Source organism: Chenopodium quinoa, unplaced genomic scaffold, assembly GCF_001683475.1.
Source record: "Chenopodium quinoa cultivar QQ74 unplaced genomic scaffold, ASM168347v1, whole genome shotgun sequence".
Taxonomy (NCBI): Eukaryota; Viridiplantae; Streptophyta; class Magnoliopsida; order Caryophyllales; family Amaranthaceae; genus Chenopodium; species Chenopodium quinoa.
The window spans coordinates 557,908-575,611 of record NW_018743518.1 but is presented as its reverse complement, the minus strand read 5'-3'; the positions used below and the strand labels follow the sequence as shown (position 1 = coordinate 575,611).

Genomic DNA, 17,704 nt, shown 5'->3' with positions numbered 1-17,704 from the left:
ACTAATACGAGTACAACCATGAAAACCAAAAAAAAACCAATATTATCAATGCTCTTCGTATATTTTTGTAATGCTACTGTCAATAGAGTTAAATGTAGACACATGGTTTGAGCTTGGATGGTTGAACCTTTTGGTCCTTTTCATGTTTTTCTAGCAGTCCCAAGAGTCATGCCTTATGCCAAAAAGAATATCATGGGAAGACATTAATCTCAAACGTTTAAAAAGGTAACATAGACCAAAAGATCAGATACACCTTTGTAAGGCTTCGTAAATTAACAATTAGAAGGCTAAACGATAACCAGTGAACATCTCCTTGAGAATAAAAATTCAAACACCTACAAAACTAATACTACCAGAACAATCAATAGAATACCATAATGATGGGCGGTTAAAAAAAAAATAAAAAATAAATAAAAATTACACAATAATTCTGCTCTTATAAGGGATGTTCCTTTATTCTCTCCATTTTCTAGGATTAGATAGAATCAAGATTCAAGAATTTATGAAGGGAAATCAAATTCAGGATTGGAGGACTATAGGTACATTGCTTCACTTGTAATTGCACTCAGCCATGCCGAATTTCCACCAGAAATCACGATCTGAATAAGTTAGCTCCTGCCAAATCCAGAGCATGTATCAAAGTGCCCCAAAGAGTGGGACAATACCTGATTACATATTTACATAAAACAAGTTTGCTTCATTGCTAGATAAATAATAGCCACTAGCACGTGAACCTGAATGCTTCAACTGCTAAAAAAGCTAAGCATTTGTGGAGGGTCATTCATACCAGTTAGCATTTAGAAAATCCAAGATTTTGACATGTATTCAACTTTCTGCGGAATGGCCTGCAAGCAGGTTTATGCCAATGGCTTTATAACCTCTGAGCTTATAACTAGAGCTGCTTTTGGTTTTTACTGTCCGCAAGACCCACCAGGAAATCAGTAAATATGTGTTCATATCCCGGCATTTTTCCATAACCTGATAGATGGAAGTGCCAATTTTACAATTAGAATGAATTGTATCCCAGATTGAGTAAAATGATCAATCTTGAAGTATTGTACTTGGTGCTTACTGGTGAGAGAGGGTGGTTCAGGCAGCTATATATCAACATTCAAGATAGATGAAGAAACTAACCAGGGAAGTAATTTATGTCAATTACGTAGAATAGATCTCTTTTCCCATGCTCACGAATAATATCAATATTGAACAGCTGAAGCCCCTGAAAAATACAGCAAGGGTCAGAAGCAGAGGTATGTCTAGAGAAAACATGCTATAAAAAGGGGGACACAATGAACAACAGGGAATTACCATTCGGCGGCGAAGTTCCCCAACAAGTCTCTCAAGCATCGGTCTTGGAGGAAGCTCTGAAACAGACCAAATACAATGCAATCCTGTCAGGCGTAATACACTCAAATAGAGGCTTTCCATACTTTGAAAAATACAAACTCTCCTTACACCCAACAGATTGTTCAGGATAAAATATATTGTTACCCCCTCCAATCCTCAACACCACCAGCAAAAAAGAGGCTATTGAAGGCAAATAAGTAATTCACTTTAAAATGAGTCAGCAGTCAAGTGACTAATTTTGCATCAATATCAATAAGACAACAAATAATTTGAGCACAACAGCTCCTCTCATGGAGAACTATTTTAAATGACAAAAGGTTTCCATGAAATCCGCAATATAACCCACATCCAGCATGTTATAAGCAGTGTGATTATAATTTTGTTTTCTTTGTCAGTCAATTTGTCATTTCAGACACTGAGAAAGCTATATGAGCCAGCAGTAGCACAATTGGCCTCGGAACTCTAATTTTTCCTTAGTTGGTGTATGATAACATAGTCTTACCAGCAATACCAGGCTCTAGATCTGCCTCATCAGCACTCGCTGCAGCACATGAAACCCTTGGAAACTGGAAAACCCCAGCATACTTTGAGAGCTCTCTCTTGCAGACATCTGGTAAAGAGAATCGCCTTACAACTTTTATAGCATTCCCAATAACATAGACTTTGAACATGACACCACCTGCATTGAAACAAAAGAATTGATTGATATCTTTAGTTACCTACAGTAGGAACTAGGAAGGGCAGGGAAAAAAGACATACTATGTTAATACATCAAAATTGACAAATTACCATGGTTAACAAACTCCTGAAGAATCAATGGAGGCTCAAGATTCGATAGAGAGACATTATCATAAGCAAGGAATAGCTCGTGTGACTTTGCACTTCCATCCACAAACAATGGTTTTGACACTGCAATACAATCCAAAAGCCCAAGTTCAATTTACTGTACAAATACCAACATACCAAGGACACAAGAATCTTGAAGCCATTCCAAAGTTGATGTTGCATTCTGTTTTCTACAACCATAAACATTTCTGTTTTCCAACATGGAAACTTAACCAAGAAAAATAAATTGCTAGCCAAATGCCAAGGCTCTTTTGCAACTGACAAAGCAAACCTGTTCAATGCAGGTAGGGGCAACCAGGCAAGCATCTAAATATTTTTCATTATCACAAAATGTAAACAATCATATATACCACCATTGTTTTATACATCATTCAAGAATCAAGACTCATTGTCATTCATGCATCATCAACGTTCTCATGCTTTACAATTACAAGCCTATCCCCGGATTTCCTCCGTACAAGGCTACTAGCCTTTCAAACAATTAACACTTAAGAGAGCACTAAATGCCAACACTACATTATAAAATAGAAACACAATAATCCAAATATGCAAGATATAGGTGCACTACAATTTAAACAGTTTGCACATCCTATGGGCAATGATAGAACCACTATGTAATTCTCACGAGTTTCCGAGGCTCACTACCATTAAAAAAGCAGTACAACTATTAATTTACAATGGACAGAAACGGAGCACAGGATGCATACCTAATGGGAGTTTCAATCCAGCTTTAGCAACCTCGGCAGGAATCAACGTAGGATCTTTCTCAATAACCAGCTGTTTAGGCACACATACTCTGCCTAACGGATATAAAATAATAGAAAATATGTCAGGTCAACACGATAAACTTCTATACAACAAGACAAATAAGATCACAGAAACAAGAATCCAAATAAGTAAGCAACTTTTTGAAAAAATTAAACTTGAGAAATGCAAGAATATTTTCAATCAGTAGAGAAATACAAGGAAAATGGAGAAAGTATTGTTCTCCTTATAAAAATTAGAAAGATCCGATTAAAATCAGATAAATGTCAGCACTAAGGAGCATGTAACAGTGTTTACCATAAGAATCAGTCAAGCCCAAAGCAGCTACATCTTCAAGCATGGACTGTCTATTTCTCACACATTGTATCGCATAAGGAGGATCAAGAACCATTACATCTGGATGCTTGAGTCTGTAATCCTTCAAAATGAAATTGGACAGGGAAAATGGTAAGATTGAAGTTCAATGTAATGTGGCAAAGCTTCACTTGAAAGGCATATAACTCAGTAAACACCTTAGTACATGAGACAAATACAATGACCAAGATAGCAATTTGTGTCTAGATTTAGTTTTCTATTTATTTATTATATTCATTCCTCTGTAGAAGTAGTATCTTGAAAGCTACTGTTTGTCAAACTGTCAAAGAGAAATATAATAACCTAAGTATTGAAAAAGTTTCCAATGCATTCAGTCTTCAAAACTGTGGCAACCTCAGTATTACAAAATTGGTGTTTTTCAGGTGTAGCATGTCATGTCGACATAGTTGCAATGTGACATGATAGACTGGAAATTCTCAACTTCATTATCAGTATGGGTTTAAAAAAAATTCTTAGATATTACATACAGTTATAGAACTTTAAACAGCATATCAAGATAATCTGTAAAGAAAGAGACTTCAAACATTCGTAGTGGACTTAAGTATGGCCCAAAGTTTTCTTAAAGGTGAATTTCAAAAATATAAATACAGTAATACACTTAATGGCTTGAGCTTCAAGTTACAATGGCTAATGCAGATAGGACAGCATATGTCAGACACAGTGTGATTTTAAATACAACTTATGGAACAACATTTTCGCACTACATCATGTTGAATTACTTTACATAACGGACTTAACGTAACAAAAAGGTCATTAATTTATTTCACCTTCCAGACTATCTCATCCATTGCTCAAACCCATGCATAGTGCAAACACCAAAAACTGACACCACATACAATCATTAACAACTTTACTTTCTTCACTGCATGCAAGCAGAGTTTGCTCTTTAACTTAGAATTGCAGAAACACATGTTCAATGAAAGAGCAAAGATAAAAGGAAATCTCTGTGAAATCAGTTATCTAGAGAAAGATGAAATATAATACTCCTATACACTCAGCATTAGCCAATGACTAAAAGCATTCATGGCTCAAGGCTCCACTCATCCAACCCTCCCTCCCCCACCACCAAAAGCAACATTAAAATCAGAGCGCTAATCCCTAAAATTGGGTAACTCTTATGCGTAAAATGACAGAGTATCAATAGTACGTGTTAGATATTCTTACTCGATTAGAACTTTAGAAGTATAAAAGTTAGGTCTTCCTAGACAAGGTGAATTACTCTCGACGGCCTTAAGGTTAACTATGCACTTCATATATTAGAGCACAGTGCCACTGCTCAAGAAGCTCCATAATGGCTAAAGAGAGAGGAGAGCACAATGAGCGGGGAAGAGATAGAGGAAGAGGCATTGGTAGAGATAAAAGGAGTGAGGAAAGAAAAGGAGGAACCAACACCTCTCATGAGGTACTGATTTCTAGGAAATCCATGGGTTTGAATTCTTACCTTATTCCTTACACCTAGAAGCAGGCCAAGAAAGATTTTATCCTCCTATTCAGCAACCCTTTCACACCATCACAAACACCCCCCCCCCCACCCCCCAAAATAAAAAGAAAAAAAACTTCACCACCCCATGGCCCATGCTGCTGCCACTGTCATATCCCACATAGCAATCAATCAGTCATCAAAACACACCCCCACTCTCCCCCACCCCCCCCCCCTCACAAAGCATACTTTCTGCAGAAGAACCTACTTCCTAAACACAGAACAGTCGTATTCTCCTTAAAGCCTGGATTTGATTCTAGTAAACAAAGTTTTTAATCCATTAAAACTGATTCTTGTTCTCCTCACCTACCTGTAGGAGGAAAGGTGTCCTTTTCTTCAATGATAGTAGCACTTTATTACTTGAAGGTACTTATAAAAAAAGAAATTAAGGCACTAAGATCTAAAACTCTGCCTTCTTCTGCAACCACCAATATGACTCTCCAGCATTTATCCTTAAGAAACAACTACTAAACACTCCATAGCCCAATCCTTCAAAGGCCTCCCTTAGAGTATTTTAAGAAGCCAATAGTCACCACTCACCTGCCTCTTGCTCCACATCTTCCTACCCAACATATATCATATTCTCTCTCCTACCTATGTCAATAGCTGTCTGACCGTGATTTTTATTCAACACCATACACTTCCTATTCCTCCCAATACTCAATTTAGGTAGGGGCGTAGGGCTGTATTGATCAACTTCTCCCCAACATCATATTTGCCAATAGGGCTGCACCTATATTCAACTACTTAATGGGTTTTAGCTGTGATTGAAGCTCACTTCAATTCAAGATTCAAGGGCTGAAGAAAATAGGGGAGAGATGGAGTGACAAAGGAAGGCAGCTGGAGGATACAAAAACCTTTTTGGTAAAGATAAACATTGATGAGGATAGCCTAAGCAATAAGGCAGAAATACATTTATAAGGAGTAATAACTGAGGAACTAGCAACTCTATCAACTCAGTACAACATTATAACTGAGACAGCAATAGACATACATTAGGGATAGGCAAACAGCTCATTTTTATTAGTTTGCTGCTCTTTATAACCTATATCAACCGTTCAATTGGCCATCCATTAAGCCAGTTATGTCATATCAGCATAATTAGAAACTAGATTTTTCCCAACACAAAACTGGGATTGCAGAAAATAAAGGTCCCAAGTTACCAAGACCAGAACCAACAGCATACTAAGACAAAAACTAGTCGTATCAGCATATACAGTTCAAGGCAGTGGTACCCCGAGAATGGATTCAGCAATGTAGTATTTTTTAGCAGCCAGACCTAATAACTCCTGGATAAGTTATCCAGATTGACGCGAATAATCTACCCTACTTGTCTGAACTCTTCAATGACCAAGCATAAATATCTTGTGATGGTTCATGATGTACAGAGCATGATTCTACAAATTACGTCAGGCAACAATAAGTTTTAACTTGTGATAGGAACATGTCACTTATATGTTCCACCAATCAATGTCATATGAGATCCAAACTATCCAAAAGAACATTATTGTTATATAACAAGCTGAAAACCACCCAGAATAATCAGATATATCAGGAAGCACAGCATCATAAAAAGTGACACATGAGATGATTATCAGCATTGCTAGATATGTTATCTCAAAGAATGACTTACTTCAAGAAGTTGGCTCCATTCATTGCTTAGTAGCTGTAAGAAACACAAGATTAATCAGAGAGAGTGATATGCGACTAAAGCAAAAGCAACTAAAAGGATTACGCTCGTAATAAGCATGAATGAATTCACAAAAGATAATATTGATCATATTTGATGATAAAAAAGAAAAATTTTGGGAAATATTGCTTCCGGACATACCCTGGAAATACTATACTGAAAGCCTACAGCTCACCCACTTCAGCCCGCTAGAAAACAAATTTGTATATTTTTTCAAACTAAACAAGTAATAACATTTGCTAAAGCTTAGTTTTTGACCTCTTTGTTATATGAAATGTATACGAATAAAACTCAATAAAGCCAATGAATTGAAGAACACTGTGGATAAAGAAAGGCATCCTTCAAACAAAAGCCCAAGTATTGAAAAGTGCACTATGTTGGAATATAAAAGGACACTAGTAATTTTTAAAAACAATAATCACAAATATACGAATGCAAAGTCAAGTATCAAAATATATAGACTGACCTTGTGCAAAACAATGTCAAAAGGACCTTGTTCTGCCAATGGCCGGTGTTGGTCAATGGGAACAAATATAATCCCCTTGTCTCTGCATCAAAAAAAGCTACACTTAAATTGATTCTAAAAATACACACGATACTTAATTTTTCCATATTGGCTTCTTTTTTCACCAAACAACAATTGACATACTCATTACAAAGAGCATAGATAAAACGAAAAATTAGACAAATATAGAAAGAAAATAATACAGCTGTTAATCATTGATTGTATCTATTATCACGAAATGACGAAACCTCATTAAATAAGTCCATGAGGCAATGCAATCAACTGTAAAACACTACTTATCATCATCTACTTCTTCTAATACAGTGTTTTGTGTACAGTAGCAAACTACAAGTAGTTCATTGGTACAGTAACAGAATGAATAAAAATACTTCGTATTCTTACTATATCAACAGTACTATTAGATAAGTTAGGTAATTTAGGTACTATATAAACTCAAAAATCTCAAAATCATTGACTCCGACTTAGTCTTTGAAAATATATTAGGGCGGGAGCATATATGCCATGGAATATTCAACATAATACTTAATTTTTATACTTATTAAAGCAATTTAATTACTATGCAATATTTATCTTACACAAGCTTCCAAAATAATATCTGATCCTCATGATTGCAAGCAGACAACAATGGCGGTTAAACAAACTGACAAAATCACAATTCAATAATTTGAAATTTGATCAAACGAAACAAAAGAAATGTGTAATTATATACCTAGCAATGAGTTCAAACTTAGGTTGCAAGAAACTCTGCTTCTTCTTCGTCGTTAACGCATAACCAACAACTACTTGCTGAGAAAACCCTAAATTAATCGAATTTGAAACCGAATTCATTTCTTCAACACTTTCTCTCTCCTCTTCATACTCAAATTCTTTGATCTCTCCGTCTAACCTCATACCCGGCGAACAATCAAAGACCAAAAAAACTCCAAATTTCGTCAAACAAACACCAAATTCAAGCTGAAATTGGAGGTATTACACAATCAAAAATGGCGGAAACTCAATTCCTCAACAGTGATCGAATTTCTGCAAAGTATCAGTCAACGATGACTACTTTCTCTCTCTAAAAATCCTTCACTTTTTCTCTCTCTAGGTTAATTTTCCTGTTAATAGCGTGTGGAAAATGCACAAGAAAGCGAAGAATTACGAAGAAAAAGAGGCGAATATTCTGAAATTTGCAGAATTTGTGAGGATGAAGAAGAAGGAGAGAGAAAGAGAGAAAATTGGGGAAATGAAGAGAATTTAAGTATCAAATTCAGCATAGAGCTTTGGAATGTTCCATTGGTCTATATTTTTAGTGGATTTTTTTATTTATTTTTTTACTTGGTTGTCCTTCATGCGTTATTCTTATCTACTTGTACTGGATTTTTTTTTTTTCCCCCTTGTTTATTTTGGGTGACATATTCAATCTTTTGTGGAAATTATATCTTGCCACTTGTGAAAAGTGTGATGCAATTTGCACGAGGCTAATGTCAATAAGGACATTTGTAATTTTGTACTATCAAAACAAAATAATGATAGGGTGGTATATATCGACATGCAAGATGTCGGTTAGTCTTATAAGTGAGTCCGGTTATTTTTCTATTTCTCTCTAATTTACTTTGATGCGGAGATTTTTTTTTCTTCATCATTATCTTTAGCTATTGAACTAATTGTAAATACAAATTCATATATTATTGAGTAGAATAGTATCATCTATAAGTGCATTTCTAGTTGTAAGTTATTTCTATTTTGAGGTGTCAAGGAAACAAACAACAATATGCTCAATTTAGATTTTAATTGTAGGGGTGTAGTTTGAATGAAATATTTAAATTTACCTTATTTTATCACTACTCTTTTTAACTTTTTAGAGCATACTTTATTTGAACTTTTTTATTTTATTTTTATTTTTAAGGAATACTTGATTTGAACTTGTAATTGCTTGAGACAATCATAATAAGTTGAGAATTCACACCCTTAACAATGGTAATATGATGTTATCATGTATGTAATGTAGTACATACAAAGCGCCGATGGCACTTAAAGTTAGAGAAGTAAACTATCAAAAACAATAATAAGGTTATTCTTATCTCCCAAATTACTAGTGTTCGCGCGCTATTAACATTTTAGTTAATCATTGGCTGATCCACCATTGGGCAAGGTGGGTCACGTGACCCAGCACACACACAAAAAAAAAAAAAAAAAAAAAAAAAAAAAAAGTTTCTAATTAAGAGGAAAAAAATCACTAAGTCCCACTGACACATAACAGAAGAATACGGAGTAGGAGATAATAAGGCAAAGTTTTTTTTTGTAATTTTTCCTTATTTGGATTTAAAAAAAAATAAAAAAAAATAAAAAAAAAAAAAAAAAAAAGAAGAAGAAAAAAGAATAATATGAGTAACATATAGTATCCTCATTACAATACATTAATTATCAATGAATAAAAAAGTAATATCAATTGTCATTTTGACCGGGAGACAAACAACTAAGAAGGTAATTAAATTGGAGTATATAACTAAATTAAGGTAAGTATAATACAAATGGACTTATCTATCCTACTAACATTTTATTTTATTAAAGTCAAATAAAACTTTTTAAAATTTCGCATAATTCCAACTCTAAGCATTAAAAAAAACGGAGGGAGTACCTTTTTTTTTTTTTTTTAGTTTTTACATTACATGAACAAACCAACAAGCAATAATTGTTAGAAATTAAGGTTTGAAATTCATAGGAAGTTGTAAAATTTGGTATTTTTGATTTTTTAGTTAGAATTTGATATTATTATGAGCATTGTAATTGTTTGCCAAATTTGGAACTGTTGAATCAAAACTAAAATTTGTGAATGTTGAAATGCTTGTCAAATTGAGAATATAAGTTCTTTATTGTTTCATTATCAAGTTTATGTTTGTATAATTAACTTATATAGAGAGAAATTTGTTTTTTAATGCTAACATGAATGATATATAGATTGATATCAAAACATGAAAACTCAACGGGAACAATTTTATTTATTTATTTTTTTTTTATACAGAAATAAACTATTTGGTTGTAAAGTGGATATTTTAATACTTTTGGAATGATTTTTTTTAATTAAATCATTAGCTTATAAAAAATTCATGCTTTAAATATTGATTAATATGTGGTCGATGGGTGACGGTGACCCAACACCTATAAAATCCTGGATCTGCCACTGTAGTTAATACATAGGCTACAAAAACCAATATTTAGGTTTTTTTTTTTTTCATTATTAAATGTTTTATGAATTAATATAGAATCTATTAACACATCGTAAAACTACCATTACCTCAAGATAACAATAAAATACAAATAATACATTTTGAAATTATTTATCAATCATATTCCTATACGGCTATACCTCATTTCACATGTCAATTACTTTTAATTTACCTCCAATACCCTTCTCGAACAATATCATATCAATATTTTCCAAGTATAAAAAAAAAAAAAAAAAAAAAACCGTGCACGCATTGCCTCCATGTCTTGCTTTGTTTAGTTGGTTTTATATTATTTGTCATCTTTGTCTACCACCTTCGTCAACCGCCACCTACACGGCTAATATCATACCAATTCACCCAAAAATATACAAGTATATATGGTCCAAACTCATTACAAGACAATATTAACACACATCACATATTTTTATTTCTTTTGGTAACAATTACCCAAAACTCGTGGTCATAAAAAAGCTACCTACTTAGCACAATATTCCACCCGTAACACAAATTGCGCCGCCACAAACTCCGCCTTACTCCGCTCTATAACACGTCGTCGGCCACCTCTTAGGAAGAGAATCATTCCCTTTAACTCTTTATTTCTTCTTTCCTTTGTTTTACGTAATGGAATTGGTTTCCCATTCCCTTTGATTGTCGTTTCTTTGTTTGTTTCTTTGTTTGGTTCATAAAGTAAGAGTAATCTAGAAAAAGAGAGAATCTTTAGAAAGAAGAAAATGGTGGCAATGGCTTCTATGCAAATGATGAAACCTACTATTTCTTCTTTCCCTAGTTCTTCAAGGTTTGAATTGGATTCCGGAGTTCAGAGGATAGGGATTACCCGGTTAAAAAGAAGGGGATTCCGGAGTTCAAGGGTTTTTTCTAAATTACAAGATGGTGATGATCGTCCTAGCAACAGCAGCAGTAAGCTCTTACTTTCCTTTCTTGATTTCCTAACTATTTTTTTATTATTAATTTATAAGATTGATTTGGGAATTGTTCTAATGGTTATAAATTTAGTTGTCATGTTATTATTTCCAACTATGCTAATACTATCAACATGACTATTAATTCAGGGCCTCAGGGGCGAGGGGACTAGGGGTACTTAAATTAGTTATAGACTTCATATAACCTGAATTAATAAGTCAGTTTCTTGGCAAAAAGATTGAAACTTTATGATGGATTAGGGGTTTGGCTTATTTGTTTGTTAGTAATTGTTTATGATAATCCTTTCAGTTGTTATGTATGATAGTGGATTACTGGATTTAGGTAAGAAAAGGGTAATAAATGGGGCAATAGTGGATACATCCTATTTGTGGAGCATTGTGTCATGTACTCCCACTGTCCCATAATACTTACAGTTATCATTTTCGTCCGTCCCAAAATACTTGACACGTTATTAAATATGGAATGAGACCACTGATAAAAAAAATATTTTCCTATACTCTCTTTTGACACCACAAGCCCCAAAACCCAATTAAATCCTGCATTTTCTCTCTCCTCACTACCCATCTCCCCCACTTTTTATTTTCTTACAATATAAAAATACGAAAGAAAATATTTTATATAATGAACAAATTTTTTAAATGAACCCACTTGTAATTTTCTTAAACTACGTGTCCACCCCAACGTCCCAAGTATTATGGGACGTAGGGAGTATATCAATATGATAATTGGAACAATGACAGTCATTCAGAATTTAATAATTATAAATTTATAATTTAATTAGAATAAGGGATACATTTGTCTGTAAGATACTATGTATAATGTGGGGAATCAATGCCAGCTTGTTTTCAGGATCGTGTAAGCAAAGTTTGGAACTTGTGAGTTTGGGTTGAGTGATTTGAAGTTTTTTATGGTTTAAGTTAAATGGGTTTACTTAAAAATTTACGAGAATTGTTTGATTATCTCAAGATGAAAAAGAGTGTGTTAGTGTAAACTAACTGTTTTATGATGTTAATTTTATGTGTGCATGAAATTGCTATTTTTTTGGATTGGAATCATGATGAATAGTTCATTTGAGTCTGAAGCAACGGGAATGAGATGCACTCACTGAAAAAGCTGAATAAGGTGATGTGAATTGATATAATGTCTTAGAACACCAACCAATTATGTTAATCGATTGTTGTTTAGATGCATTTACTGTCTCGTGACAGACTGATAGTAAGGTCATGCCTCAAATATGTTAACTGCATATTTCCAATGGTCATGGTCGTGCGGAAGCTTTCACTGTTTAAAACATTATAATTTATGGTTACAATATTTTGATATGGGAATGTTGCTTAAGGGGATTGTGACTTCATTTTTAATGATGTGCTAATGCTACAAAAGATATTAAGTACTCAGTATATTTTTACGAGGAGCACAAGGTTTGATTTGTTTACTTTGCTTTGAGCACTTTATATATTTTATAGTGATTTCAGATTTCATTCAGCTAGAATTACAGATTGAAATGATTAGGCTTTCTTTTAACCCTGTGTATGATTCCTTGTAGACAACGAACCTCCTGAATCTTTGTTTATGAAAGAGCTCCGAAGACGAGGCATTACACCCACATCACTGCTTGAGGAGAGCAATAGGAGCAAAATTGAGGAAGAGATTACAGAAGATGGATCTGACAGGTTGTATTCAAAGAGGAATGCAGTTGCGACTGATTCAGACAAAAGCTTGACTAATCAAAGAGAGCAATCAATGGCACTGAACAGCGAAGGCCTTGAGGTTAACCATAATTTATTTTTGATGCTTTGCTTCTTGAAAAATCCAAGCTTTTCAACCGATCTATTGTCTTTTTTGTTCAATTGCTCCCTGCCTCTCTCTTTTGTTCTTTAAGCTGCTTTTCTGTCCTCATGGTTTCCCTTCTTTGTCTCTGCGTATCAGTATGTGTATATGCATTTTGTGTGTGTGTGTGTGTATGGTGTGAAATAGATTTGTTTGTATACATTGCGGCGACATAGTTATAGTATTTGCCCCCTCTTTGTGTATCATCAATTTGATGCCCAAAGTCAGAAACATGACCTTAACATTATTTTGTCTGAAAGTGACTTTGGCACAAGCTAGGTAACCTCAGAGGAGCAAATTACTGTGGTTATAAGTTAGTGTAGTGTGAATTTCAGTATTTGCCATTTTCTGCTTGGTTTCTTCTTATTACTTACCCTTCTTAACTGTGTCCACACATTTTGCCTTAGTTGAAATGATTCATTCATAATTATATCTCTTACTAAGGTGCACCAATTTCATTCCTGTACTTGCTTTACTTGTCTGCCTAATCACTAATATTTTCTACGTTTTTTTTAATCCAGGGCTTAATTCCACGTGCTAAACTTTTATTGACACTTGGTGGAACATTCTTCTTGGCATTTTGGCCTCTAATAATTTTGACAGTTGGTTCTTTTGCTGCTCTCTATCTGGTAAGCCTTTCTAGCAATAAAATTTCCATGCATTGTTAACGTTTCTATCTTTTGAGAATGATAAACTATCGTAACTGAGCAGAATCAATGAAATATTAATAGAACAAGGGATGAATGTGATTAATATTTCTGAAAAACAGAGCAATAGCTTGTTTGACACGTGCTTTCAAGTGGCTTGCTTTCTCATTGAGGAAATTATTCCAACATGGAATTAGTGGGTGAATGTGGTTATTTAATGTCAGTCTGAACAATTAGGTTACAGACATTGAAGTCTAAACAATTTGGCTACTTTGCATAAAGTGATGATGGCAGACTAAGATAAAATACTAGGTGTTTGTGTACTAAGATCACTACAGAAAGAGTGAATTGTAGATGCTTTGTCAATATTTTGTCCCTTGATTTATGACTTGCTGGGATGCAATAGAATATAATTTTGCATTTTCTCCTCCCTTTTACTGTCTAATTCTTGATGCAGTACTTTGGGCCAACTTTTGTTCATGATGGGACTGATACTACAGCTTCTCTCCCTCAATATATTGATCCATACGAACTTCTGCAAGAAGATAGAATCATTCAATAGGCTCTCATTGTTGATCAAAATGGCGGCATTCATCTGCAAATACCAAAACCTTGATGGCAGGTTATTAGTAGGGTTCCTCGTCTTCGAGTTCCCTCATTTTGCAAGCAAAAGAATTGTAACTCATGTCCATCCTTTTCCTGCCTTGTATGTAACTGCTTATACATATTAGTGTATGTATGTATGTACGTTTGATGCCAAAATATAAGAAGACTTATATTGGTAAATGGAATGCTCAATATTGATTACTCTCTCCAAAGGATAGAATCAAACAAGAAGCTATGAATATTACACTTTTAACATTTAAGTCAATCTTAAAGCAACTAATAGAATATAATGTAATTCAAATAAAAATTTGTAATAACCAGGTAACAGCAATTCAATTTAATCAACACACCAAGTTCCTGGCATACTCTATTGAAGTGATCTCATTCAAGTTCTTGCCTTCTTGGTGTTCATGATGTCCAAGCAGCGCATACTAGTACAAAAGAAGCCCTTCCCAAAAGTTTTTATCAAAAAGCCCTTGTATCAGGATTTCAATTAGGCATTCAATACAAGTCAAATTTGGAATTTTTTTTAAGATAGGAGATAATTCAGACTAAGCCAGCTAGGTTTGAGTTACGCAGTTTATCCTCATCATAGCCACTGTGACCTGGTACAAATACTTGTAAAACATTCCACAAAAATCAGTGGATTAGTCTTGCCGCTCTTGCCTAACAGTGTCTCTATAGTCTAAACTAGATCATTCGACCTACCTACCAGCTTAACCTGTGTAAAATTATATGAACTATACAACATGAGCCAGCATTGTACTACAGGCGTCCATAAACACACCCCAAACCAATCGCTTCGTATAATCATAAGCATGATAGGATTTGTCGGCATATTTCTCTCTTTAACTAAGCTTCAAGATGTATAACTTAGGCTATCATCAAGGCAATTCATACAAATAATCTACTAATCTTAGGCTGATTCAACAGATGAAAGCTAAAAAAGAACTAGCACAGTGAAATTGATCCAATGTCACCATGATAAAAAAAAAACCATTCCTAATATTGCAAACAAAACTCAGTATATTCTTAGCACTGCAATCTTTAAAATAGGTACTTGAAACTTTAAATAAACAAAACGACGACATCAAAAATGACAATAAAATGCCCAAGTAAATTAAGCCTTGTCACTCTTGGAAAGATTAGCGGCAGCTTGACCACGAAGACGACCAGTCCTCCTGGCGGCAATAAGACCAACCTTCTGCCCTGGTGGTGCATCTCTACGAACAGTACTGGCATGACCAATGTGCTGGTGGTTACCTCCTCCGTGAGGATGCTCAACTGGATTCATAGCAACACCACGAACCTTAGGCCAGCAGTTCCTCTTCACTCTGTACTTGTGGTATGCATTTCCAGCCTTAAGAAGAGGCTTCTCAGTACGACCTCCACCAGCAACCTGACCAATCATAGCACGGCAACCACTTGGGACAATCTTCTTGGAACCAGATGGGAGCTTGATCCTACAACACAGAATAGAATTCGTTAAATAGGTCTAATCAGAATTTATAAATAGAGTTGATATAAGCTCATTGGCAGCTCCAGTTAATAAGGAATAGCTATTACAATCACACTCAAAGATCATAAAAACAGAATTCAATATCAAAATTACCACAGATCATGCTAAAAGCTCAGTTGCACTTCCTTAATCCACATCACAATACATCATGCTTCACAATGACACAAAATACAAACCTAATCGAATGGCAAAATTATCGAATACTATGCCTCAGGAACATGATTTAAAGGACTGAAATGTGTACTTGCAGAGATTAGTGAGTCCATTAAAAATTTTATAATTATATCAACCTATATAACCTAAATCCTTCGCAACATCTACATTCCACATAAATGACATACATAATAAACCTAGATGATGACAGAGATTTCTCTCAAAAAATTTCATGGCCAAATTCAAATCTCATTGAATAAGTTTATTTAACATATTTATTCTATCATCTGCAATTCATCAATACATAACTCTAAGCTCAAAACAATTAGTCATTTCAAAAACAGTCACATTAATCAATTATACAGAAATAATTCCTCTTAATCAATCTTATTAGAAGTATCATCATAATCAAAACCCACAAAAACAATGTCATTAATATATCCAATTATTAAAAACATCATCTAAATTCCAAACTGATAAACCAAGACACAAGGAAATCATATAACAAGATCGAATTTTTCAATCCCTAAACAAAACCCAACTCAATAATCACCATAAATATCAACTGAAATCCAAAACATTAAACCAAAACATAAATAAATCATACAACAAGATCCCATTTTTCAATCCCAAAATCAAAAACCCAACTCAAATATACATTTCCAACACACAAAACTCATAAACCATCCAAAAATCATAGAACAAACAAGTATTACAAATCAAAATCGCAGAAAACAAAACAAAACAGAGAAGAAAGAGAAAAATACCTAGAAGTATCATTATCAGGGTTGTGAGAGATAACAATAGCATAATCACCAGAAGCACGAGCAAGAACACCACGATCACCAACATGATGTTCAACATTACAAACAACAGCACCTTCAGGAATAGATCTCAAAGGAAGAACATTCCCAACCATAAGATTAGCTTTCTTCCCACAATAGATGAATTGACCGGTGTACATACCCTCAGCAGCAACGAAGAGCTCTTTCTGATGCTTGTACCTGAAAGGGTGTCGGAAAGTGACGCGAGCAAGAGGAGCACCACGACCAGGGTCATGGATGACCTCGGTGATTACACCCTTGAGGTAGCCATTGCGCTCGCCGAAGTCGAGGGTTCGGAACTTGGCGGGACCTTTGCGGTGGTGGGTGTGGGCTTTGAAGACGGAGCCTGCTCCCTTACGTTGAGCTCGGATCACTCTTCCCATGGCGGCGGAGAGAGAAAATGAGGGGTTTTTGGGGGAGACTGCAAATGAATGCGGTGGGAATGAAATGGGGGAAAGTAGGGGGAGTTAGGGTTTTATGTGAGGAGTCATGGGTTAGGGTTTGTGGTTTTTGCCCTAGTTTTTTATTTGGGTTTTTTGGGCTTATTTTTGTGGACTGGATTCATGGGTTTCTGAATGTTGTGAATTGGTTTTTGTTCGTTTGAGTTTTAGTATCAGATTTTTTTTTTTTATTATTTTTTTTTTTAATAGAATAAAATTTGTTTTAAGGGTTTTTTTTTTTTAAAAAAAAAAACAATTTGTTTTAAGGGTTTGTTAAAGAGCTTTTAATCCTTTTATAAGAGTCTTGAATATAACTTATGGGTACTATTATAGGTTTGACCATGCAATTGGAAGATTTGATGACCAAGTCACTTAGTGAGCATCAACACAAGAACCTCTCTTTCAAGTTGGGCCTCCTTACCTCAGCTCCAACTTGCGAAGGAGAAACTCAAATTGTTTCTTGCCCAAAGGATCATAAGCGTTTCCTCGTTTCAACCTCGCTCTT

At 34.7% G+C, this 17,704-nt stretch overlaps 3 protein-coding genes across 6 annotated transcripts; 1 reads left to right on the top strand and 2 right to left on the bottom strand.

The window, feature by feature from the left end:
* Positions 1-243: 243 nt before the first annotated feature.
* On the bottom strand, positions 244-8,345 carry LOC110740001 (inositol-tetrakisphosphate 1-kinase 3-like). Of its 4 annotated transcripts, none has more exons than XR_002514970.1 (11): positions 7,739-8,345; positions 6,970-7,051; positions 6,447-6,479; positions 3,256-3,376; positions 2,901-2,993; positions 2,137-2,256; positions 1,850-2,026; positions 1,309-1,364; positions 1,073-1,219; positions 788-978; positions 244-615 (listed from the first exon to the last, which is right to left on the bottom strand). XR_002514970.1 is itself a non-coding variant. In XM_021920483.1 (10 exons), exons 1-10 carry the CDS (start codon positions 7,918-7,920, stop codon positions 893-895), a joined length of 1,035 nt encoding a protein of 344 aa, XP_021776175.1. In that variant the 5' UTR covers positions 7,921-8,345; the 3' UTR covers positions 244-892. The 4 variants fall into 4 exon arrangements, 1 of the variants encoding a protein (XP_021776175.1); XR_002514968.1 differs by having other exon boundaries at positions 244-665; positions 1,135-1,219; XR_002514969.1 differs by having other exon boundaries at positions 1,135-1,219.
* A 2,198-nt stretch (positions 8,346-10,543) lies between these two features.
* On the top strand, positions 10,544-14,443 carry LOC110739997. Its single transcript, XM_021920480.1, has 4 exons — positions 10,544-11,156; positions 12,727-12,950; positions 13,532-13,639; positions 14,115-14,443. Exons 1-4 carry the CDS (start codon positions 10,970-10,972, stop codon positions 14,217-14,219), a joined length of 624 nt encoding a protein of 207 aa, XP_021776172.1. The 5' UTR covers positions 10,544-10,969; the 3' UTR covers positions 14,220-14,443.
* Positions 14,444-15,130: 687 nt separating this feature from the next.
* On the bottom strand, positions 15,131-17,226 carry LOC110739996 (60S ribosomal protein L8-1). Its single transcript, XM_021920479.1, has 2 exons — positions 16,703-17,226; positions 15,131-15,726 (listed from the first exon to the last, which is right to left on the bottom strand). The coding sequence occupies exons 1-2, from the start codon at positions 17,140-17,142 to the stop codon at positions 15,384-15,386; spliced, it is 783 nt and encodes a 260-aa protein (XP_021776171.1). The 5' UTR covers positions 17,143-17,226; the 3' UTR covers positions 15,131-15,383.
* Positions 17,227-17,704: the final 478 nt, after the last annotated feature.